General features: G+C 35.0%; 3 protein-coding genes across 5 annotated transcripts; 2 read left to right on the forward strand and 1 right to left on the reverse strand.

Moving 5' to 3' along the window:
- Positions 1-545: 545 nt before the first annotated feature.
- On the forward strand, positions 546-4216 carry LOC106765749 (alcohol dehydrogenase). Its single transcript, XM_022784389.1, has 8 exons — positions 546-904; positions 1254-1389; positions 1517-1586; positions 1669-1762; positions 2220-2433; positions 2918-3059; positions 3385-3555; positions 3800-4216. The coding sequence occupies exons 1-8, from the start codon at positions 631-633 to the stop codon at positions 3989-3991; spliced, it is 1293 nt and encodes a 430-aa protein (XP_022640110.1). The 5' UTR covers positions 546-630; the 3' UTR covers positions 3992-4216.
- Positions 4217-5580: 1364 nt separating this feature from the next.
- LOC106765878 (DDT domain-containing protein DDB_G0282237) lies at positions 5581-12243 on the reverse strand. Of its 3 annotated transcripts, none has more exons than XM_014650650.2 (11): positions 12096-12243; positions 10865-11019; positions 10485-10657; positions 8970-9388; positions 8711-8789; positions 8065-8411; positions 7430-7869; positions 7154-7319; positions 6917-7078; positions 6726-6814; positions 5581-5942 (listed from the first exon to the last, which is right to left on the reverse strand). In XM_014650650.2, the coding sequence occupies exons 2-11, from the start codon at positions 10975-10977 to the stop codon at positions 5795-5797; spliced, it is 2136 nt and encodes a 711-aa protein (XP_014506136.1). In that variant the 5' UTR covers positions 10978-11019; positions 12096-12243; the 3' UTR covers positions 5581-5794. The 3 variants fall into 3 exon arrangements, with proteins under 3 accessions (XP_014506136.1, XP_022640111.1, XP_022640112.1); XM_022784390.1 differs by lacking the exon at positions 12096-12243 and adding an exon at positions 11700-12019; XM_022784391.1 differs by lacking the exon at positions 12096-12243 and adding an exon at positions 11668-11686.
- Positions 12244-19948: 7705 nt separating this feature from the next.
- LOC106769432 (phosphatidylinositol 4-phosphate 5-kinase 1) lies at positions 19949-25599 on the forward strand. The gene is made up of 8 exons (XM_014655052.2): positions 19949-21547; positions 21627-21791; positions 21938-22103; positions 22257-22367; positions 22480-22673; positions 22780-22910; positions 22989-23028; positions 24097-25599. Exons 1-8 carry the CDS (start codon positions 20490-20492, stop codon positions 24416-24418), a joined length of 2187 nt encoding a protein of 728 aa, XP_014510538.1. The 5' UTR covers positions 19949-20489; the 3' UTR covers positions 24419-25599.
- Positions 25600-25776: the final 177 nt, after the last annotated feature.

Consider the following 25776-nt stretch of genomic DNA (forward strand, 5'->3'; position numbering starts at 1 on the left):
ATAGGAAAAGAAAACAATGGAGTTCGGTTAAAAAAAGAGAGTAAGGGCTTGGTTTGAAATTGGTGTTTCAATAAGCACACGACTCTAATTCTTTTGTTGCTGAAAATTGTCTTTTCAATACGTACACGACTCTAATTTATTTGGAAACGATAATAATAAACTTTTTTCTGTATTTTTCATGCAGATTGAAGAATTTGAAAAAACTCAAAAAGGATATATAAGAGTAGATAATGGTTCACCTGTTGAAAAATAGCTTAATAGTAAGGTAACTAAGTTGTAAATCAATGTTAGTAGGATAATATTTAAAATATTGTTGGAATGAGTTTATAGGTATGCCAAACTTATTTTCCTAACAGTTTCCAGCATCATAAAGAAAAATATAAAAATCAGACATCGTAGTAATGGATTATAAAAATATATTACTGGGTCCACGGATTTGGCATTTTGCTTCAAGTTGCTGTCGAGATTGGGTTGAATTTGGAGGTACGATGACATGTCAAGTTTGGATGTGTTTCATTAATGTTTTGATTTAGTATTTAATTCCTATATACCAGTAATCGTCATTCAACTCACTCAGTTCTCGCAGGTTGTCGTGATCCCTCGCAGCAAATTGTTACAGAAATTCACAAAATGGCCTTAGCCATGGTTCGTAGGAATGTCATCACCCACTACTCCAAGTTTACATCTTCTTGGTCTGTGTTGTCTCGTCATTCCTCAATCCACAACCCTTCCTCGGCGTCTGTTTCTCCGTTTCATAGCCAATCTGTTGGTGGTGGTGGTGGTGGTGGAGGATTGCCATCTTACATGCGTGGAGCTGTGTATTGGGAGACTAATAAGCCTCTTTCAATCGAGGAATTTCACATGCCTCGCCCCAAGGCCGGTGAAGTTCTCATCAAAACCAAGGGTAAGGGTACCCTTCGATTCTTGTGCATGCATAACGTTAATGGGAATGAGGGTCTCCCCCAAAATTCAATTTTTCAGTATTATCTAATGCCATAATGTGTCTTTTTAACTCCATCCCATTCAATTTTGCTATACATTGATATGATTAGAGATGTCAAGTGAGAAATGAAAGGGGGTGAAAAAAATTGAAGGCTGCTTGTCGAGTATACGACATTTTAGATAACCACCACTAACAGTGATTGTTTCCAAAGTAAAAGAAAAACACTGTGGAGGAATCCTAGCCTAGAGTCCAAAGGTATGGTTTGCTTATTGTCGGATCTAATTGTCTTTTGGTGTGGTTATTGATGTAGCCTGTGGGGTATGCCACTCTGATCTGCATGTTATAAAAGGTGAAATTCCGTTTTCCAGTCCTTGTGTTCTGGGGCATGAGATTACCGGTGAGGTTGTTGAACATGGACCACACTCGGACAGCAAGACAATTGAAAGGTGAAAGATATTGGAAATGTGAAACCCTTTTGCTGCTACATATTTGTGTCACTATTTGAAAATATTGTTATTCTAGAATCTAGGTAATGAGCAGAAGGAATGACAATTTTGCATGTCCTTGTTTCAGGCTTCCAGTAGGGTCCCGAGTTGTTGGGTCCTTCATCATGCCTTGTGGCAACTGCTCCTACTGTTCAAAGGTAATATTGCTTAGTACTCGGTCTATATTATATCACATGAATCCTTGTTCACCTCTTGGTGTTGTCACCAAATGTTATGCAGGGCCACGATGATCTATGTGAAGCTTTCTTTGCCTATAACCGGGCAAAAGGAACCCTCTATGATGGTGAAACTAGACTATTTCTTCGAAACAGTGGTTAGTATCATTTAGCTATTATTTCAAGCCTGGCTATGGAAATTGATAATTTTCCCCCTGCTGTACGACCAGCAACTGCAGTAGTGATTATGATATTATTCAAAAGTCAAGCAATTTGACTTTCTTTGTCATATTTTCATTATCATCCAACACAAGCAGCATCACTATGACACATGTTATTACTTGATAGTATTCACATACTACAATCCTGAAGCTTGTCAACTTCCTTTTTCATAGAATAAGTAAGGGCAAGCTCTCAATATTTTTTGTTTACACATGCTTAATTGTAATGAATTATAACTTCCTACAGAGGGTTTGTGCCCATAATGCCCATTTTTTTCTCAAATATGGTATTCTATATTCAGCTTGTACAAATATATATGTTCTTAAAGTATTTATCCCTAATTATAGAATTATTCAAGATTGGAATACTGAAAGAGTTTGCAATTTATGATAGGAAAACCAGTATACATGTACAGTATGGGAGGGCTTGCTGAATACTGTGTTGTGCCCGCAAATGGAGTGGCTGTACTACCAGAGTCATTGCCATATCCACAGTCTGCAATTCTAGGATGTGCTGTTTTTACTGCTTACGGTGCCATGGCTCACGCAGCTCAAGTGCGTCCTGGTGATTCTGTTGCTGTTATTGGAACTGGGGGTGTTGGTTCTAGGTAAATAATCAATTTTCAAAATATTTTTATGCTGTTAAATCTTCATCTTGCTATGCCTATTGCACATTGTATTTTGTCTTCAAATGATCAAGGTCAACAAGAAAAGGCAGATAATTCTTGTTTGTGGTACTTTATATTTACCTCTGCTAAATATGGTCAAGCCTAAGTGTTTGGAGCTTGTAATAGCCATTTTATTCTCAATTGTTTATTTCTATGTGGCCTAAGTTACACTTTAATTGTTGAAAACTCGTTCTGAACAATATACATTTAAGAGTCTAATATTATTCTAAAGATTATATGTGCCAGCCACTAGGCTATTGAGATCCTGAGATTTAAGAAGATTTGTATAAATTATAAACACCTCAGGTCACTAGATCAGTTGATACTCGTTTATAGAATTGGTAGGTTTCCTATGTTGGCCATGTATGAAAGCTACTGGCTCTAATCAAATTGTTTTCCCGTTTAACTTTATCACTCATTCCAGTTGTCTGCAGATAGCTAGAGCCTTTGGTGCTTCAGAAATAATTGCTGTGGATGTTCTGGATGAAAAGTTACAGAAAGCAAAGACATTTGGTGCTACTCACACTGTAAATTCAGCAAAGGAAGATCCCATTGAAAAGATAAATGTATATGCATTTCTCTTTTGCCATGCTGTTTACATTTTCCTTGAATCACAAAATTTGTTTTATAAAATCTATAGCCCTTTAAGTAACTGCTGCTTCAATAAAATTTAAAAAAAATAAAATAAAATAAGCTCATAGATTTTGTTCTTATATTATATTGACCTTGACATACCTAATGGCTTGTGTAATCTGCCAAATCACCTATTCACACCCACACGCACTTTCTATCTATTGGCTCGTGACATGTTATCTGCTCAAACCATCATGATGATGGCACCATTTGATCACCTGAAGACACCCCTTTTTAATTTTTTGTATTAACTCACAGGAAATTACTGGTGGAAAGGGTGTTGATGTAGCTGTGGAAGCCTTGGGGAAACCACAAACATTTGCTCAGTGCACACTAAGTGTGAAGGATGGTGGAAAAGCCGTAATGATTGGACTGGCACAAGCTGGTTCTTTAGGAGAGGTGGATATAAATCGGCTTGTTCGTAGAAAGGTATGTTCTCAGTATGTATACTTTACTGTTTATGTAACCAATACTCCCTCATTAACCTCTACCTCTATTTAGAATGAATTAAAATGGTTAATTATGATTATAACATGTTAATATTTGTTCTGTCAGCGATGAGGAGGATGCAGTGAATCGATGAAGTTAACCAAACAAACCCTTTTGTTTTCTGCAATGTTGATGATTGTATATTCTCTTTTCATCTAAACATATTAAATTTGTATTTGAGCAGATACAAGTTATTGGGTCGTATGGAGGGAGGGCGAGGCAAGATCTTCCAAAACTAATTAGATTGGCAGAAACAGGTATCTTCAATCTTGACCATGCTGTTTCTAGAACATACACCTTTGAGGATGCAGCCAAAGCATTCCAAGATCTTAATGAAGGAAAAATCATTGGCCGAGCTGTGATCGAGATAATGTAAGTCTATGTTCTCAGCAGTGCTTTTCTGCAGCATCAGCTCTGCTTCTCACAGCCCAGAAGAGAGTTGCCAAGTGTTGGTGCCCTGAGAACACAAATGGAGAAATGTCTATTTATGTGTCATTGCAGGGACATGTTCAAATAAAAACTATTTTTCTTTTTTGTCCATTGCTTTGCTTCGTAAACCAAGCTGAAAGAATAATGCTCATCATTTCCCTGTCATAAAAAATCTGCTGAAGGTATGTAAAAGTAACGAAAAATGAATTTAATAAATTTAACTACTTTTTGAAAATTATTTATTTTCTCTTGTTTCCATGAAACGATTTTTTTCTCATCTTTCTTAAGAGTCTAGAGTGTGTTAAGTTTTGGAATAGGAATTAGGAGGATTGATTTTTATTAAAGTGAAACCTAAATTTATAAAATGTAGTCATGTTAGGTTATTACTAGTTAAGATTAATTTAATATGGAGTTTGATTTTACTCTGAGTGATAAAAATGTAATTTTTAAATTGTGGTCAAACTAAGTTTTAAAAGCAAACTTCTACTTAGGATAGAAATATCTAAATATGTTCATTTCACTGGAAAATCAATTTTAACAAAACTATTTTGCAGAATTATTTCCATTCAAAATTAAATGTAAGCATTGTTGAAGTTCATTTTTTTGGAAAAAAAACTTGGTCACCTTTGACTTATATCTAGGCCGAGTCAGATTATTTTAAACCGAAACCTTGAAGATATTGGTAGACCATATATAAGGACAAAAACATTTTTTTAATGAAAAATCATATTGATATTTAAAATTAGATTTTGTCAAAATCAACTAAATTATTTTTTACAATAGAAATAGAAACAAATAAATATTAAAGAATTTCTTTTTCGAATTGTTAAAAATTGAAAAGTATCATTGATGTAGAAAACAAAACACAACAAAAATTAAATCAAAACACAAGAAATGAATGATGAAAATTAAAACAAAAATATAATATACAAACACCAATGATAAAAAAGTAATTATAATGGTCTCAAAGTTCATGCAATGAGCATGAGTAAACCCTTCCCAAATAGAAATATTAATAATAAATATCTCTAATTATAAAAATTAATAATATACATACCAATACAAAAACAAGTCACATCCTTTAAAAATAATAATATATAATAGAAAGACTACTAAAATAGAATATTTAATGTGAAAGAGGATAATATACTTATCTACACATTGAAGGGTATATAAAATAGTATAGTAATTCAACATAAAAAAGGTGTCACTATTTTCAAAATAAAAATTGAAAGAAAGAATATTTTATATTTTCAAAGCAAATAAAAAATATTTAAATTTATTATTTCAAAACCAACCTCTTAAATAAATAAAAAAATAAAATAAAAATTAAAGTACTATACAAATTAAAGTTTAAGGCCAAGACACTTTTCTGAGTAAATTTGTCCCTAGTTAATGATATACCCGTCTGGGTAATAGCAGCATCAGCTCAAACTGATAATCAGTCAAAATGGAGACAGATCCGGAATGCTTGTGATGCCCCGCCAGTTCTGAAATAATTTCCTAGCTACCATATATTATCAACAAAACAGAGAGTTAAAAAAAAAAAAAATCTCTTATACCTGTTTTAGTTACTATTGAAGAATATAATAAGTAATGTACAAAATTTCTGAAACAAGCATACATACATGCTTGTCCATCACCAAAAAATGGAGCGGAAAACTACTTAGTCTCTACTACTGTCAACGCAATGGATCAAACTCGCTCCTTTTAAAGTTCTAAGTTTTACTGTATTTGCTCCTAGCACAGCCTATTCTTCTTTCCACTTGTTAACATATCTGAGGAAAGCATTGGCAGGATTCTGTCTAGGTGGAGCTCTAACACGAGTAGACCTACGAAGTACAGATTCATCTATAATCCTGTGCATCAAATCCTTTGACCTTTTCTGGAGTTCTGAGCTGTAAAAATACAAATAAAAGGAATGAATCACAAAAGTCAAGAGAAGAATTACAGAATAAAATCAAGAGTTAATTAAGATAACACAGGCAGCTTTCAATCTTCTTAACCATTCCTATATAATTCAAATGTTTGTTAGATAAACTACAACAAACTTCAACTATTAAAGTAAATTTAAATACGAAAAAAGATAGAGAATCACACGCTTTTTGGTAAAAACTAAATAATAAACTACACTTATCTTCGTTTCCTCAACTCTATTCACTACCACATCTCTTAGTTTTGCATGGTTATCTTTCACATTCAACTATTCAGTTAAATATAGTCTGTTTATTCACACCATTTAGATCGTAAACATGATTGACGGAAATCATGTTATCTATTCTATCACGGTCACTAATATAACCACTTTCGAAATAAATTAGAGTATACCACATTTCCCTTGAATTGCAGCTGACAACTCCATAATATATTGATTGGCCAAACTTGGAGATCGTTCTACATAAAAACAGTATCAATCTAAAACCACACATGCAACAGCAAATTTCTTATTTACTCCTGCATTTATTTTTATCAGCTAACAGTACAAGTGACCTTAGAAGTATAAGTGCATATTGGACAAGTCTAAAAACCAAGGCTTCTGTTGCGAAGTATGTATCAAGATATAACTAACCGTGCAAATAGAAAACAAGGAAAAAGCTATCCAGGTATTCGTACATTGAAAATAGAAAACAAGAGAAAAAACTATCTGGGTATTCATACATTGAAAAACAAATCTAACTCACCATATTTTAGTATAATATTTTTGTAGTTGCTTTTGCAGTGCCCTTTCCCGCTCACCCTTGCAATTCAGTGAACTCATCAATGCATCGAGCTATTCAAGCAATCAAGCCAACAGAAAAAGAGAATTAGAAAAGAAAAATGTGAACAAAATAAAATAACAAAGAGAATAAAGAAGACTATTATCATCTAGTACCTCTTCCTTACTGCTGTAGTATCCCCATTCCTTGGAGTCAGAGCTTTCAACAAATATCCTCCCATCTCGACGGAACCACCAATACCTATTGTAATCTCTGTCTTTACCTAATGGACTTCTACGAACAAATCGTTTCTCCATCTCCTTTTCGAAATATTCTTTCTGTGCAATAGGCAATGTCAATAAAACATCAATTTAAAGAATAGATAACAATCTAAACAGGGAGACAGGCAGCACCCTCTGTTCTTCACTGTTCTTCTCTGACAGATCCTCCTTATCAGCTTTCGACTGTTTTGGTGATTCCTTTCTGGACAATTCTTTTCCATTTTTAGTTGGTTCTTTCAGCTCTGAATTTAGCTTCTTATGCGTCTTTTTTGAAACAGAATTTAAAGGCTTNATCTCNCTACAAAGTAGGTTTGANAGGAAATAAAGTNAAATGGATAACCACCAAATTGAAGATGTTTNTTAAATATAAATTNGCAAGCANAAACAGCACACAAGACAAAATCTAACCTTCTATCCAATTGTCTGTTTTGCCCAGTTGGTTCTACCTCTATAAGACTTTTCTCATCCATGTCTCCATTTTGTATACCATGATTATCATTCGTTGGTACTTTAGCACCACTCAGAGGCCCATCCACAAATCCATTGCTTCTGGACTCAGCTTTCAACCGTTCCTTTTCTTCTCTTCTCCTCCTACCCTTTTCCAATGCTTCTTCCCTTCTGGAGGCCCCAAGTGCCTGCCGCTGTTCAATAATCTCATCTAACTTTTCCCTGAAAATTGCAGTTTCAAGGGCTTGGTTGACCAATTTGGATAAGATTTCTAATTTAGCACTGACATCTACAAGGCCATAATGTCCCCGTTTTATAGTTGCTTCATGATGCCGCAGTTCAGGAATATTGATCACCTCTAGGAAATAGCATAAATATTCTGTCCAATTATTCATTGTAATCTGAAAAAAAAAAAAGTGAATGAGATATTGTCACATTAAAAACAATGATGAGAAAAGCATTACCCAAGTCACCAAAGATACCAGACATAGGAAGAAAAAATACTCAACAGGGCAAAGGCATCTCACAAAATATGAACAATTATCTATTACTGATACTAATACTAGAAAAAGATTAATGCAAGTCAGATGTATAACCTTAGACTTTAACTTTCGGTTCTTCACAGCCGAAGAGTATTCATCGTCATCTTTGATGAGAAATCGAAAAAGTGCTGCATGAGATTCCACAAGGAGAACCACATTGCTATCCTTATGACAGATTGCATTTTCAAAATCTTCTAGAGAGTAAGGCCACAGGTGCAACAGTCTACCAAAGGAATTAAGCAAATCCCAAACCATTAAGAGATCCCCAACACAACTCATTGGAATGTTGAAGTCTTTTGATGGAGAAGGACGATCAGTGAAAACAGGATCATCCGGACCAGGTTTCACCAAGAGATCATCAATTGGGTATTTGATAGCTTCATTCTTCTGTTGAGCATTTTCTGGAAAAAATTGCAGTTTCAAAATCCTTTTCAATAAAATTAAATTACAAGGGAAAAGAGGGTTTCGAGGTTTTTTTGTTAAAAAGATATTATGTATGATGATACCTATACCAAGTACAGGGGAAAACATATCACGGCATTGTAGTTTCTAAACAACAAGAAAAGATGCATCTGCAGTCTCCGCACCACACAATTCCAACAAAATAGAAACAAAAAGGAGCTAGGGGAAATTTGAATTCCAAAACTTCATGCCTTATAGAAGTACTGTATTATGAAACAAATGACTCAAACAACTCTACCTTTCTCTTGGCAAGAATCATCAACTTGTGCCCCATCCAACTTCTTCCTTTTACTGTTATCAGTGTCTTCCAGTGATTCCTACAATTGATATAGATAATAATGCAATGCAATTTATTAACAAAATATCAAACCAATCATAAAATTCATATATTAGAATATTAAACCCATGTTCTTGTCATTTATCAATTATATTATACTTCTATAGAAAAAGTGAAGCAGAAGCAGAAACTTCAATGTTTCCCTTATTCAGTAGTCTACCTCATTTTTCCTTTTCTTGGAGCAAATTAGAAGTCCATCTCTGTAAAAAACCCTCCCTCTTAATTCTTTAGGAATGTCAGTTGATATTCCATAACCTTTTGCTAATTCATCATGTAAAACCCATGGGGCATTCTGGCATGTAGATTCCCGAACAAAAGACTTCAAAATATTTCTACTAAAAAGCGGCTTCTTATGCACCAAATCTTCTGCACAGAGTTCAGCTTGTTCACTTATATTTTTGTTTTTGTCAAGCCAAGCTACCTCATAACGGAATGTGTCAACTCCTTTCTGAATTACTTTTAATATTCTGCATGGATGTACTTCATCACCCTTTTTCCCATGTAGTTCAGCACCGACAAACAAACGTTTCTGCAATTTTTCACCAATAGAATCAGCAAGATCCTTCAAAGGGAGCGTGCCTGCAAAACAAAAGGATCACTAATCAGTTCAGCGCAAAGTGAAAAGTATTGCAACATTTTTTGGATGAAATGCAATGTATAATCAAACTTGAATCAACAACTGGCATGTCTCAATAACATTTTAGGCAGCAACTCTTTAACATGCATGGCTTGTGTAGTTGAGTTTTTAAATTCTTTGAAACGTGTCTTTTACAATTTTACACTACTGTTCACAGCACAAGTTCAAGGAGCCTTCAACTCCAGACAAGTTGTTTTACTGCTTTACACTTCAATTTGATCGCAGTAAGTACTGCAAACATTATAACTTGAATAGTCAAAAGTCTAATGTATATCTCAGATACACGGAGAATAAAACAAAATATCTATGCTCACATCGCCAAGGACTTATCTAGAAAAAAACTGAAGTTCATATATTAATCCATAAGATAAACCTAGACCACGCTTTAATTTGCTGTACAGCATTCTGTGACCAAAAGTTAGGACCTTACCTTCTACAACGCACAAATGAAGAACTATGTAAACAAAGATATATCAAAACTGAAACTCCAATTGACTCTACGTCAATAAAAAGATAACGTGTAAGCATTATAGAGATTAATCTTATGGGTACACATGAATAGGCTTAAAGTCTTAACAAAGAAGTGCACGTGTTATACCAGCCCCATAGTTATTCACTAATGCAATAAAATATTAACTTGTTTGTCAAAGCCAACTCATTCAATCTAGCTCACAAAGCACACGACTCAGGGTATCATGTTTGAGGCATCAAATACTGAAACATAAGTTGGTATTTGATATGATACCATTCTGAATAAATATGGGAATCTTAGTATCATCCCCTTCATTAGAAACTAGAAAACTACACAGCCAGACAAAATAGGAAACCATTTATACACTGTATGTTAACCCCTCTACATTAACCTCCAAAGACTTCATACAAAATCAGCATATACAGGAGGTATCAGAAGTGCATAAAACGTCAGAATTTTTCATGCAGAACAAAAAAATATATACGGCAATACATAAAGTAAAAAAGGTATGCATCATCATGCCAACAAATATTTCTCCATAACAGAACTCGGAGAGTAGTTCTTACTGTATTGAATAATCCCTAAAGCAGTAGTCATTAATTCCTTGGGAAACTGTTGAACTTTCTCAGTAGCATGTTGTTCAGACACTATGGCCTCTTCATAAGTCAAGCCAGTTTTTCCAGTGACTTTACACATCCAAACCCTCTGACGGTATTGATTCAATCGCTTCAAATAATCACTGTCATATGTTAAGGAATCATTATCCTCTCATCCCCGGGACCAGGATGGAATGACAAAGACATTATTGATTAAATATGCAACAACTAGCCTAAGATGCTAAAAAAAGGACAACTCAATCAACATTTTTTAACCACTTTCAAGTTAAAGACAACAAAGCAATGATGTCAAAAGTAAAACAAGAGCAATTGAAGATCATATAGGATACGGATAATCTCGAAAGATTTCTTTTGTAAATCGAATTTGGTAAACAAGCTCGTCTGGCTTCAATTCCTCAGGGGGCTCAGCCAAGGCAAAAGGCTTTCTCCTTAGAAGAGGCATTGGGTAAGAACCTCAGTTCGTCTCAAAGACCCGCACCTTCCACTGAGATTTTTACAGAACAGAAATCAGTCAATGGTATGACATTAGCAGTTCAATTGATTGGAGGCAAAAAAATAAAAGAATCTCGACAGTTAATGAACAAGCAATGAGCAATAGCAATACAGAAGCCACTGGAAATGCATATATTCCGACAGTCTGAAATACATTTATTCAAAGAATCTGAACTCTGAATCACGTGCACGAAAATCATTCATCTGTGATTTTTTATCAAGAAATGCAAGGAGAGGGGAAAATGCCTTAATTGCTTTTTATTTGGTCTCCTTGATCAATCACGAGCAGCTAACAGACTAAATAAATAAAACACGTAAGCCCAGTCTAACCCAAAACTAGAAGAAACTCTTCCCTCACCGAAACACACACTCAATTGCATCACAATCTCGTGATTCAAGCTCACTCGTCCCAACTTCTATTCTCAAAAGCAGGAACCCTAAGAAAATTCCAAAGACCAAAATCTATAACAACAACAAAATCAATCCACAAAAATCTGTACGACAAAATAGAAAAATAACATCACCAAAACCAAGCCTATAACCAATGCAACAAGAAAGAAACCAACACAAAACCCCGATACTTGCGTTCGAAAACCCAAAACCAAGAACGGAAGAAGAAGACAACCACACACATTCATACTTTCCAATAAATGCAGCAGCTTAAGGCCCTACATTGAAAACCAAAGCGCAAAGCATTGCAGAGTCCCAAACCCCAACAGAAGAAAACCCTAAAATGGGTCCCCAATAGGGATCTCAAAAGGCGTAAACTCCAGTGTACCAAAAAACACGCAAACGCCACACCAAAACGCGGCACCGAATATCCAAAACGCAAAGCGCAAAAGAAACATAGACGGCACAGCGCATTCACAAGAAACTCCGAAACGGAAAGGAATGAACAATTTAGAATCGGCGAAAAACCCCAGTTCCCGCCACAACCCGATATTAGGTAATTACAGTTGAAAATAAATTAATTAAATAAAAGAAGGAAACGAAGCTGCACAGTGGAAGAGAGAAAGTGGGAATGGAATAGAAGAGAGGAAATGAGAGAGTGAAGAGAGAAGATCTTACAGTGAAGAAGTTGGTGAATGTCTGAAGGAAGAGCGGAGACACTTGTGTTTGCGATGTTGTGTCTTCGTTTTTGTATATTCCGAATTGCGAGCGAAGAACTTTCTCACCTTTTCTTTTTTTTCTTGCCTCCGCTCCTTGTGTGTGGGAAAAACACACTATTCTTATTTTTATTTTTATTTTTATTTTTATTTTATTATTATTTGCTTTTTAATAATATTTTCATTTCCACTTTAATATTCTGGCCCTACTCTGCAACACGTGTTGTTTATTCTCGCTGCATCTTGCAATTCAAATTTCGAAGTTTTCAACCAAACACTTCTTTTTTGTTTTATACTAATTTTACTTTTTACGGTCATAAATAACGAAATGCAGAACCTGTGTTAAATATTTTAATCAAAATTGAAAAATATAATTTCAATATTGCACTAATAAATAAATGCAATAGAAGAAATAAAAAAATATTACTGTTATGGGACTCTCCCATATATTAATACATGTTAAAATAACTAAGTTTGCCTGTTCGTTTTAAGTTAAGAATATTTTTTATGCGACTTGATATAATCCAGACAAGGTTGTTACATTGTGTTTGAATTACAAACTTATCATTAAGGGTATAAATTCATTTCAAATTTAGGAAAGCCATTTTAAGAAACCTTCCATGAAAATAATATATATATATATAAAAAAAAAAAAAAAAAACTAAGAAGAAGGGAGAAGATGAGGAAGATACGTAGTGAAAGAAAATTTGAAAAGATTGGAAATAAGAGTAAAATAGGGATTAGAATCATAACATTTGTTTAATTTATGAAAAGTTTAAAGAATGTGAGAATACTAAAACTTATTTACTTTAAATGTAGTTTTGGATGCGAAGATTATAGAAACACATGCAAACACACTAAATTGTAGAAATAAACAATTGAAGTAACTTGATCAAAAATAGGGAGAAAGAATAGAAGAAAAAAAATATGTTTAATTATTATAATATAATAAATTTTGCAATTTTTTTTACAATGATCTATGTAGCTTTTGAAAGTGTTTCTTCTCTAGAAAAAAAAATAGTAGAAATAAACAACTGAGGCAACTTGATCAAATTTAGGGAGAAGAATAGGAAAAAAATATGTTTGGTTATTATAATTTAATAAACTTTGCAATTCTTATTTTAGAATGATCGACGTGGTTTTAAAGTGTCTCGTGTATTAATAAATATAAATATATTAAAAATAATTTTTATTTCACACATTTATTCTATTTATTATTAAAATGCAGCTTAATTTGTATGTAAATATAAATTAAGTTTCCACTAGTAACTAACAAAGATATACTTTAAATAAAGATGCAATTGATTGCTTCGGTGTCGGAAAAAAGTTTGTTCGAATTTAACATATTTCTGTGTCATTAACTATTGTTACAGACAATACAACATATAACACTGCAACTCCTCAGCTTTTTTTTTAAATATAAATATGTGTTATTATTTTATTGATTTATTTAAATTTTTATTTAAAAAATATTTAAAACGATTAATTACAAACGTAATAAAAAAATATTAAAAAAATATTGTTAATTTTTTTTTTATTACAATATCTTTCTGCACATGCCAATGTTTGAAAAATAATCGTATAATTTTTCAATATATTTGTCTAATCGATTATGTAATACTTAGTCAAACACTTTTCGTCTTATATAAAATAATTTTGGTATTTCTAGTTAAACGAAGACATGTGACTAATATATTATACATTATATCACATCATATGATTAGTTCAAAACTTTTTAATGTATTTTTTTAATGCATCACTTAATTACTTAAATATAATCGTTAAGCTGCTCATACTTTTTTACCATGTTTGAAATGTTTAGTTGTGCTTACAATATTACTCAATAAATGTTTTTTTTTTCTAAAGTTAAATGCTATAATCTTATTTAATTAAATAAGACTGAGATGAAAGGAACTGGTGTATAAACAAAATTAAGTTTATTAATAAATCTCTTTAGTTAGAAGCTTTATTTTGTTAAGAATATATATTTTTTATATAATCAAGATAAATTACGGAAAATCATTACCATAGTACTTTATCTAAAATGATTTATTATCCTCTTAATACACACTTGTAATTAAACACTCAAAGAAGGTGGATCCTTTTTACAAACATTAATATTAATTGTTAATATTATTGATTATTAATTTTAACATTTGCTATCCATATAAGGAAGAATAAATACTTAAAAGTTAAAAAAAAAAACATAGATTTCATAATTTATTAACTGAATATATAGAAAAAATTGTACCATTATATATATTATTTTTAAATTTTTAAATTTTTTAATGGCTTATAGTTTTGTTAGTTTTGTTTTTATTTTTTTTTTTATTTTGTGTGTTATTGTTTTGTTTTGTTTATTTATTTTTTAAAATTTAATTATTTGTTAAGTATATTATTTCTAATGTTTGTCTTATTTTGTTTGTTATAAAAATGACAAGTGAAATTATCTGGTTGTTTACTTAATAAAAATGCAAAGACATAAAAAAAAGTTAATCCTATTGATGTGATCTCACATATTTTAAACAATGACAATTGATATTTGTTGGTTTTACAGATATTATTTGTAAAAAAGAAATAATATTAATAATTTTATTGTATCAGAACATGTTCAAAAGATGTCACTGATCACATCATATTCGTTTGGGTTAAATATGTTTTTAGTCCCTGAAGTTTCACTGATTTTTGGTTTTAGTCACTACATGAAACATTGATGACATTTCATCCTCTTAGTATGAAAACTCGTATTTGTAATCCCTAAAAATAGACGCCGTTAGTTTTTTTGTGATGTGGCTAACGGCACAGCCATGTATTCTTCCACATCCATTGACCATTGCTTGACATGTTGGTGTCTTTTAGCATTTGGATTAACAAAATTTAATTAGGTTCAAGCCATAATTAATACTTTTGTTTTTGAAGCATCTGCACCAGATGTTTCTTTTCTTCTCCCAATGAGAAAATTATTCTAAGTTTTCTTTTCTTTCTCGTGAAAGTGAACCCTAAGTAAAAAATTGGGTTCTTTTTCTTCGCATCTTAACCAGAAGCTTTGACATTCTTTTCCATCTGCATTCTCGCGGACCACCCAGCCTTGGGGAAAGACAGCTATGGCGCGACGATATCGGTGAGGGGAAGGCGACTGCGCGGTAGAGGCGCATTGAGGGCGTGGTGTTTCCTTCGTGACGGCATAGGTTGCAGTGGCGGCTTTTCGCGGCGCATGGACGGAGGCTGTATTCTTCTTCTCCTCCTCTTCCGTTTTGCGATTTAGGGTTTCGGGTGCTTACCAAATTCTTGGGTTGTTGTTTCATATTTGTTAGCAAAATGATGAAGATGAAGTTTTGATGATGCCCAAATCAAGTCAAGATTTATCAAGATTCATGAAGATCCTTTGAAGACTTATTTTTGTTATGAAAAGCTTTTGTAATAATTATAGTTTAATTGTTTAGGACTTAGATTTGTAGTAGGTTTTTATTCTTGTACCTTTATATTTTGTATTTGTTGTTTAGAATCAAAACTTCTCCGTTTTAATCGATTAATCCTTGATATAATCGATTAAAATCGATGTAGAAGCCAAAACCCAATCAGCTTTGGAATAATCGATTAAAGCAAGTTTTAATCGATTAATCTTGAGAATAATCGATTAATACTAGCCGTTGGAGGTTTTTGATTTGAAAAACTAGCCGTTNTACTTATTTTAATCGATTAACACTAATATTAATCGATTAAATGCGTTAAATGGCCAGTTTCGTAGAATGGAAGAGTATTTGCTTGAGTCTATATATAGGCTCTCTTTATCCATCAACAACAACTCTTCCCTTGCGCTAAAACACTCATAACTCTTTGAGAAGTGTGTGTTCTTGTTCGGCTTGTGAAACTCTTGTCTGTGGAGCTGGTGAAGTGCTACTACGGTGACAGAGGAAATAGTCGGTTCATCCTTGGTGCGTTTGAGGAGGTGTGTGGAAGAGGATCATCCTTCGTGAAGTATTCGGAGGAGGTGTGTGGAAGAGGATCATCCTTCGTGAAGTATTCGGAGGAGGTGTTTCATCCTTCGTGAAGTATTCGGAGGAGGTGTCTCATCCTTTGTGAAAATTCAAAGGAGGTGTAGGTTCATCTCTTGTGGTATCAAGAGAGGTGGTTTCTAAACTTTTACAAATTATTTTTCTTTGTGATTGTAATTTGTAATTGTTTTGTGCTCAGTAAACTATTTATCTTGGTTTGAGATAAGCGACTGGACGTAGGATTGGTAAGATCCGAACCAGTATAAAATTATCTGTGCAAATTTCTCTTAACCTTACTCTTTTATTTATATTTATAATTTGCGTAGTAAGTTAAATTGAGTAGAAATTAAAAGGCACGCGTTTGTTTTAAAAACCCTCTTGGTTTGTTATTCCACGCTAATAATTCCGCTGCAGCCGTTTCTAACAATATTTGGGGTTGGTCTTGATCTTCTCTGCAGGTCTGGTTTTCCTTAATTGGGATTAGGGTTCCGATTGAAAGATTAGGGTTTTGTTGAGATTGAGGAATTATGTATTTCTGATGTAATTGAGTTTTCATTAATTGGTATTGGGGTTTTGTTCTTGTTTTGATTTTGCGATTAGAGATTTTGGAGTTTCGATTTAGAGTTGTTATTGATTGCACGTTTGGGAGATCCGCGGTTCTCTGATGGCTGTTGTTGGAAACGTGAGTGGCGCCAATGAAGGTACTGGGCGGGCTGCCATGGAGTCGCGGTGACCGGCAGTAACTCTTTTCTGACCGAGGAACTCCTGAATGTTTGGGCTTGGGCTGGACTAATTGACCCATTGTAATAAATTATTATTTTGTAGTTTGAACTGTCTAATAATATGACAGAAAAGAGTATCCACACGTGCAAAATTAAATTTTGTTAATCCAAATGCTAAAGAACACCAACGTGGCAAGCAATGGTCAATGGATGTGGAAGAATATGTGGCTGTGTCGTTAGCCACATCACAAAAAAACTAACGGTGTCTGTTTTTAGGGACTAAAAATACGAGTTTTCATACTAAGAGGATGAAATGCCATCAATGTTTCATGTAGGGACTAAAACCAAAAATCAGTGAAACTTCAAGGACTAAAAGCATATTTAACCCTATTCGTTTATACATTTGTTATAATAGATGTATTTATCACATTTTAACATCGTCATCAGTTGTAATTCAGTCAAACCTCTCAATATTTGCAAGTGTATCTTGGATTATATACTTGCTTGATTGTTGTCACATTAAATTTGTTAATTTCTTTGAGAGTAAGGAAAATATTTTCAAATTTTGCTTGACTCGTAGTCATATTAACAAGAGATGACTGTTCAACAAATTTTAACCTCATAGCAAAAGTGTGGTCAACTAAAGTTAATGACAAATCATGGTTATGATATTCACACATTAAAAAGGATAATTGCATGTTGGATATATTAGGTTGAACACCAAATTTAAATTTCTTGTACTTTCCTCTCATTTTACATCCTAACAACACATACATCTTTCTTTCAAGTTCACCATTAGCTTTATCGAATCTTATAATGATAACAACAAAACCAAGATCAAAAGCAATCCCTTGAACAAATTGAATTAACTCATCATGTGTGGAATTTTTTTATTAGTTATAATGTTATTTATGTAATATCTCTCACACATTTTATTTATAAAAAAAAAAATTAACACAAAGTTAAAATTTACTTATGATTTCACAAAACTTAAAAAGACAATCTTCATATTAGTTACGAGGACTTCTAACCACCTATAATATGACATCAACATAGAATACTTTATATGTTCAATAATTATAACTAAATCAACAAAATCATAAAACAAACACAAGCAAAAAAATTTAAAAGAACAATAAACAAAACAAGCAAAATAAATCTAAAATAAAATAAAAACAATATTGGATTTTGAATTTCAATAGTATTTTTAACTAGATTTCGAAATTCATTGAATTTCTAATAGAATTTTCAAATCTGATTAGTTTTTAAATCAGATTTCAAAATTCGATGTATTCTTAAATCCAATTAATTACTTAACTAGATTTCAAAATTCAATTGTTTCCAAACTAAATTTGGAAATCTGATTATTAATAAAAATTTTCACACTTTTAAAATCTAATACATAAAAAAATAATAACAAACTACTAAATTCAGCATAAAATACAAAAATACAAGTGAAGAAGAATAAAGTGAAGTATCTCTCTGTATTAAACAGAGACGAACGAATGTGAAGAAAAAAAATCACAAAAACGTGATTGAAAAAAAAAAGAAAGTTGAAGTTGGTGAAGAGAGAAAACATCATTGAAATTTTTTATGAAAGTGACTTAGGGGATGTCAAAATTAGTAAATATAAATTCTTTCACAATAAATAGTTTGGTGAATAATAATTATTGTTTATCTAAATAATTTAATATTATATATATAGGGACATATTTGGCATTAAGAAAGATTGAGATGCAGGAAGAAAAATTAAAGGTGTAGGAAGAAAACCCCAGTGGGAACCGAAACAAAACAAGAGAAAAGAAATAAAAAGAAAAATCGGATCAAAACAGCATCACAGGCCGAACCCAATTTGGTAACATTGCAGAAGAAGAAGGGTTATTGCTTCCTGCACCGTTATAATCATTAACTGCACAACCAAATAATAGGAAAAGATTAAAACACCAAACATGCTAAATAGACAATACCTCATTATTTTGTCTAAAAAATACAACTAAGCACACACGTTTTTATCATAACAAGAACGAATAAACTATTGAATAAAGAACCGAGAGACTTTAGATGAAAAAAGAAAAACGTAAATAGTATATGCAGAAAAATATGGTTTTGTTTTATAGCCATTGACTGAAATCTTTGTTTGGTTTGGGGTTTTATTGGGTGGAAATATAGGGTAGTGAGTGAGGTTGTAGGAGAGCATTGTTGACTTGTTTCAAGAAACTCGATCATGGTTATGCCCGTGACCCACTTGCATTTTATTAACCAACCAAAATTACCTAACCAAGACTTTTGTGACCATAAACATCTCATAGTAGCATCAATATTACTAATTTTTAAATTTAAATAGCACAAGTTTTTTCTTGACTTTAAATGGTACAGACAATTGGCACTTTAAGACTTTCGTAATTTTGTAAATTGGATAAGGTAAAAAGTAAAAGAAAGTATATTAGTAGAATGATATCGTCCTGTTCCAAGTCAGGAACTTTGAAGGTGTTGGGTGAGAAGAGGTTAAATGGTCCCAGAAATACCAATCTTTAAAGTTGTGCAATACCCATGTTTGGTTAGTGGTGTATAAACACATGTGGGCATAAAATAGCAAGTATAAAGAAGAAAAGTCCCAAAAGAAGGAGGAGCAGAAATGATGGTTATTTATTTTAAAAACGAAAGAATCGGAATGATACTTGTGGAATTTGGTTGGTTGATGATTTGGATTCTTGTCTTTAAGGGCAGCGTGTGGCCCAGAAATCATTGACGCAAAATATGGAGCTACGATCTGATATCATGAATCGTGAATCATCTTGTTTTGTTTTTGTTTTTTTGGCCGACAATTGTCAACAGATCAAAGTGACACACTTTTCTTGATGCCGAATCAGCGTCACACACTACTACTTCTCTACCCGTGTCTCTCCAATTGCATTTTCTTAGGATAATTAAAATTTGTCGTCACAGATTAGTTAGAAGTCCCACACCACTAAATTAACCTCAAATTCTTGTAATAACTTTCTTGTTTTTTGCACAGGGTGAGGTCACTCGCCAAAATCTTCCATTGTGTCTTACTTCAAGGTTCTATATAAGGTTCAACATGTTTCGATGACAGAGAGAATATTATTTTCAAAATATTATATTTTTGTTCAATTTCAAGAAAAAAAGTTATCATCTGTTTGGGTTGAAAATTGAAACGCGATTTTTGCGTAATTCCATCTCGCCTTACCACAGTCACCTAACCAACATAACACCGCACTAATGGTGATACATATGATATGATTCATGTGTAACACACACTCTCTCTCTCCCTCTCGTATGTTTCATTACAACTACTACAACTACATAAAACTTTACGTATAATAATATTGACACTACGATAGGGAGACGTAGGTAACGTCGGTGACGGAGGAACAGTGATAAAAAACATGGTTAGTACGACATTGACGTACATGCTGGAAAGAAAAAACAAACCGTAAAAAGCAAAACAAAGCATTGCAGCAGCAATGGTTGAAAAAACCAAGCCAAGGCACCAAAGCGAACCAAAACCAAAACCTCTTAACTCTCTGTCATAATTTCTCTCGTTCTTTTTCAGTTTCCTAGGATATGCTGCCACCGTTGGTTAACTCTGCGGCTGCCCTCCGCCGGCGGTGAGAGACCATGCAAGAGACGCTCCTCACTCTCCCTCTCTCTCACCACCAAGACATCCACATTCGGGCCAAGAAGAAAAAGCCGCAGCAGCCGGGAAGCGGACATAGCAGCAGCAACAGCAGTAGCAGCGGCGGCCACTCCACCACTCGCGTGTCGCGGCGCGTGAGTCCTGTCGGGGAGAAGTCTCTGCCCAACGGAGACATCTACAGCGGCACCCTGTCGGGGAACGCGCCGCACGGCACCGGGAAGTACCTCTGGTCCGATGGGTGCATGTACGAGGGAGAGTGGCGAAAGGGGAAAGCTTGCGGCAAGGGGAGGTTCTCGTGGCCCTCCGGTGCCACCTACGAGGGGGAATTCAAGTCGGGTCGGATAGACGGGTTCGGATCCTTCATCGGCGTCGACGGCGACATGTACAGAGGGTCCTGGATGGCCGACAGAAAGCACGGGTTCGGCGAGAAACGATACGCTAATGGGGATGTGTATGAAGGTTGGTGGAGGTGCAACTTGCAGGAGGGGGAGGGAAGGTACACATGGCGGAACGGCAACGAGTACGTGGGGGAGTGGAGGGGTGGTGTGATTTCGGGGAAGGGTGTTCTGGTGTGGGCGAATGGGAACCGTTACGAGGGGTTTTGGGAGAATGGTGTGCCTGTGGGGAAGGGTGTTTTCACGTGGTGTGATGGGAGCACGTGCGCGGGGAACTGGGGGAAGGAGTTTATGGAAGAGGCACGTGAGGAGAAGACGAAGAGGAGTTCGGTGGATGGGTGTAGGAGTGTGAGCTTTCCAAGGATTTGTATTTGGGAGTTGGATGGAGAAGCTGGGGACATCACCTGTGACATTGTTCACAATGCTGAGGCTTCTCTGTTCTACAGGGATGGCACCACTGCCAGTGAGTCTGAGAACGGTGGAGATGATATTATTATTAATAATAATAATGGGTGTGGGGTTTTGCAGAAGAGTCCTTGTTGGTCTCTTGATGGTTCTGGTGGTGAGGTTAAGAAGCCTGGTCAAACTGTCTCCAGAGGGCACAAGAGTTATGATCTCATCCTTAATCTTCAACTGGGTATCAGGTATCGTTGGTTTTTGCTTTTGGAGTTTCCTATTTTTAGTTTCATTTCAGCTTTTCTCATTAAGATGTTTTTGTTTTAGATACACTGTTGCCAAGCATGCTTCTATAGTGAGAGAGCTTAGACCAGGGGATTTTGATCCCAAGGAGAAGTTCTGGACGAGGTTCCCACCTGAAGGGTCTAGGTTTACGCCCCAGCATCATTCAGTGGACTTCAGGTGGAAAGACTACTGCCCAATGGTGTTCAGGTGTGAACATTAGCGATTTTCTTTGCTTTGAATGTTCTCTCTTTTTTTTTTTCTTAGTAAGGAAGGTTTGGTTATTGGTTGTGGATGGTATACTAATTGTGTCTGTGTCTTGGTGGTACTTGTTGGTTGGTTGGTTGGGTATTTAGACATCTAAGGGAATTATTTGCCATAGATCCTGCGGATTACACGCTTGCTATTTGCGGAAGTGACTCACTTAGGGAGATGTCTTCTCCGGGAAAAAGTGGAAGCATCTTTTATCTCACTCAAGACGACCGCTTCATAATTAAGACTGTCAAGAAGTCTGAAGTCAAGGTTAGTCACTTGGAATTTATTCATTAATTTGAAGAAACTAGACAGAACTATAGACATTGTTAATTGAGTGAGGTGAAACTTTGCTTTCAGCTTTGGTTGGTTACCTTGTTATTTTCTGGGTGTTCAATAGTAATTTTTCGCTGTCCATGTCAGGTGCTCATTAGAATGCTTCCAAGCTACTACCAACATGTTTGTCAGTACAAAAATTCCTTGGTGACTGCATTCCTGGGCGTGCATTGTGTCAAACCTGTTGGAGGTCAAAAGGTATGTATGGTTTGACATTTGAGTTTTGTAGCACTAATTAAGGTGGTTTTATTCACCATCTATAATGCTTGTCAAAATGTAATGCAAAGTTGTGATACCATGGATGAAACAGACCCGGTTTATTGTAATGGGCAATGTGTTTTGCTCCGAGTACCGGATCCACAAGAGGTTTGACCTCAAAGGTTCTTCTCATGGTCGAACAACGGATAAGCCAAGGGAGGAGATTGATGAGACTACCACTCTCAAAGACCTTGATCTTAATTTCGTCTTTCGCCTGGAACAGTCTTGGTTTCAAGAGCTTATACGGTATAGATTTTGCCGTGTTGCATGTTCTTTTATTTTTCCGGGTTTTCGTTTTGTGTTGTCTTGCTTGAGAGTTGGTCTCAACTTTTATGTACCGGCATTTGTTTAGGCAAGTCGATAGAGACTGCGAGTTCTTGGAAGCAGAGGGAATCATGGATTACAGTCTTCTAATTGGCCTGCATTTTCGTGATGATTGCTCGGTTGATGAAATGAAAAGTTCACCACGCAATTCATATTCAGGTATTTGTATATTTTTTGTAGTTTTTTGATTCCAAATCCTGGAGGGGTATAAAATCTTATGTGTTATTGATTTACCAGGCAAGCGAGACATGCTTGACGATGAGATGCTCACATGCCGGTATGTATATTTTTTTTTTTTTCTCTTTTATTCACATTTGAGTTTCCCTGTCATCATCACAAGTGTATAATTCAACTGTTCGCAATATCTTGCATTTTTCTTTCACCATTTAATAGTATTTAATTGAGGAGAATGGTTGAAGATCTAGAGAAATCTTGGTGCGGTTTCTGTCAGTTTCTGGCTTGAACTATTAATGTCAATTCCAACTCAGCATTTGGTGTACAAATACAGTCAAACAGGAGAATCTGGATTGTTTTAAGTATACACCAATTCTGAGTTAATAAATGTTACTCCTATATGATTTATAGGGGATAGCATTTTTGTCTTTTAACACCGTTCTCTTGTTTTGTACCCGATGGTATCCGTGTGTCGTGTCCTTGAGGTTTATTGAACATGGTCCCGGCTCTAGAACTAGCAGAGAGATTAAATGCTTTCTGTTTATACACATATCAATTTGGCCCATGTGCCTGCAAAATGCCAAGAGGATGTGGCCGCAAGTTGGGTACAAACAAATCACTAGCTGCTGATGAATATCATATTTGCAACTCTCTAGTCCAATCCATCTATGACTTAGGTGTGACTTGTTGATTTCTTTTTAAGAATACCAACGCAATGGTTGAGAATTGAAATGCATCGAAAGTGACCTGAGTTGTACTGCAAAAATTGGACTTAGTTTTTTTCTGACATTTCAAACAAACGCTGGTGGGGTCTTTTTGATTTTTTTAGGTGAGGGCACTGCTTTCTTTTCAACAGCCAAAGGGTAGCTGACAGGGATTTTGATGGATCAGAATGTTTTCTAGGACACGAGACTTGTGAGATGTATTTGTGTACTATACCAGTAACAGATGATATACATGTTTTCGTTTTTTGTATAGCACCGTTCAATTTCAACCCCTAGAGAGTACAAATCTAGTCACGTCTAGGTGAATTATAAGTGCTTCTAGTAATAGAACCAACGAATAAACTTAAGTAAATAATTTTGTTTCTGTTTGGCCCTCTTGATGACATCTGCATGGGATCCAAATTACGTAAATTCTTGATCCATGGCTGTGATTCTTGATATTCCAGGGGACCTCTGATCCGGCTAGGAATGAACATGCCTGCCAGAGCCGAGAGTGTGTGTAAGGGTGGATTGGATCAAGCAGCGGGTAGTGGAAGTGGCAATTCATGTTGTATCCCTTCAGAGAGTAACAACAACAGGCAGATATCTGATGTAATCCTCTACTTTGGTATCATTGACATTCTCCAAGACTACGATATAAGCAAAAAGATAGAACATGCATACAAGTCGCTACAAGTGGACTCCACGTCTATCTCAGCTGTTGATCCCAAGCTATACTCAAAAAGGTTCAGAGATTTCATACACAGAATCTTTGTGGAGGATAAATGAGCAAATGATGCTCTTGGAGGCAAAGGATCTGGCTTGCTAAGGTGACATTCCATGCAGAAGGGAATGGTTCATTTTCCATAGATGGACTGGAAATCATTATGGTTGTTGATGGCTAAATTTTTCTCATAGCCATTGCAAAGATAATGGTTGAAAATTGAAAGGGACGGGGGGAGAGGAGTTTGGACAGGAATGACACTTATTTTCACTTTTGTTGGGAGGGGAGAGAGAGATTGTCACAGTAGCTTGTACAGGGCATGTGATAAGAGTTCTTTATTTGGATTGCTTTTGTTATGGATGTAGACATTGTGGGGTGTGGAGAGAGATTGAAATTGAGGCGGAGGGGAGGTTAATAACTGTACAGACAGTCAAAAGATTGATAATAGAATTGAATTGAACATAGATTTTTGGTTGGAAGACCGAAAAAGAGATGGTATACCTGTTGAGCAAGAAAGAAAAGTTCCCAGAGGGACCCCCCATCGTGGCCCTCACTCTCTCTCTTTCTGTCTCTGTGATGTGCGTTCAAACGGGTTTTTTTAAAACTTTTTTCAGTAGTAATATGCATAAAAAGAAGAGAAAAGCAGAAGGGAGAAAGGAAGAGGTGGGTGTTTCGTTGGTTGTTGATGTCCCTTGCAAAAACGAAGTTTGAAAAAGCAGAATAACAATAATACAGTGTTATGGTAATGTCCCTTTTACTTGTTTTGAACAATACACAGAGAAGGATGGAAAGAAGACGACAAAACAATCACGTCAATGTGGACCCTTGTGGCATCTGATAGGTATTTATGCATGTTATGCCTCAGCATTTTAATAATGAGAAAAATGATGGAACTTGACAGAGAAGTCTCCGCTTCACTCAATCACTGACCCCACAAAGACCAAAAAAATAGAGATTTTGATATGTATCTCATGTGGTCAAATCAGAGCGAGGAAGAGAGAATAGTGGATTTTGTGTTGGCATTGAGATCCTAATGCTGCTGCAGCAGCTGCTCCTGCTACTGCTATGATTTGGCAGTTTTTGAGCGTGACCATGTCCTGTGTCCGACACCACTGCTAGTGAAACATCCTTGTAATTGTAGAATAGTCATTATACTCAATCTGCCACTGTCTATTGCCTACCTGGTATCTCTTGTTGGTTTCCTATTTCTTCTCAAAACACTCACAAATTCATCATTTTTCATTCATTTTTCTTTTCTATGCATTTTAACTACTTCCCTCTTCCAATTCTTTCTCACCAGTCACATAAAAGTTGAGTTCAGCTGCATCCATCACCACCATTTCCTATTTTATATGCTTTTCTTTCTCATCACTGCTTGCTTGCTTATGCAGTAAGTAGCTTAACATGTTTTCAAATAAACTAT

Source organism: Vigna radiata, chromosome 7, assembly GCF_000741045.1.
Source record: "Vigna radiata var. radiata cultivar VC1973A chromosome 7, Vradiata_ver6, whole genome shotgun sequence".
Taxonomy (NCBI): Eukaryota; Viridiplantae; Streptophyta; class Magnoliopsida; order Fabales; family Fabaceae; genus Vigna; species Vigna radiata.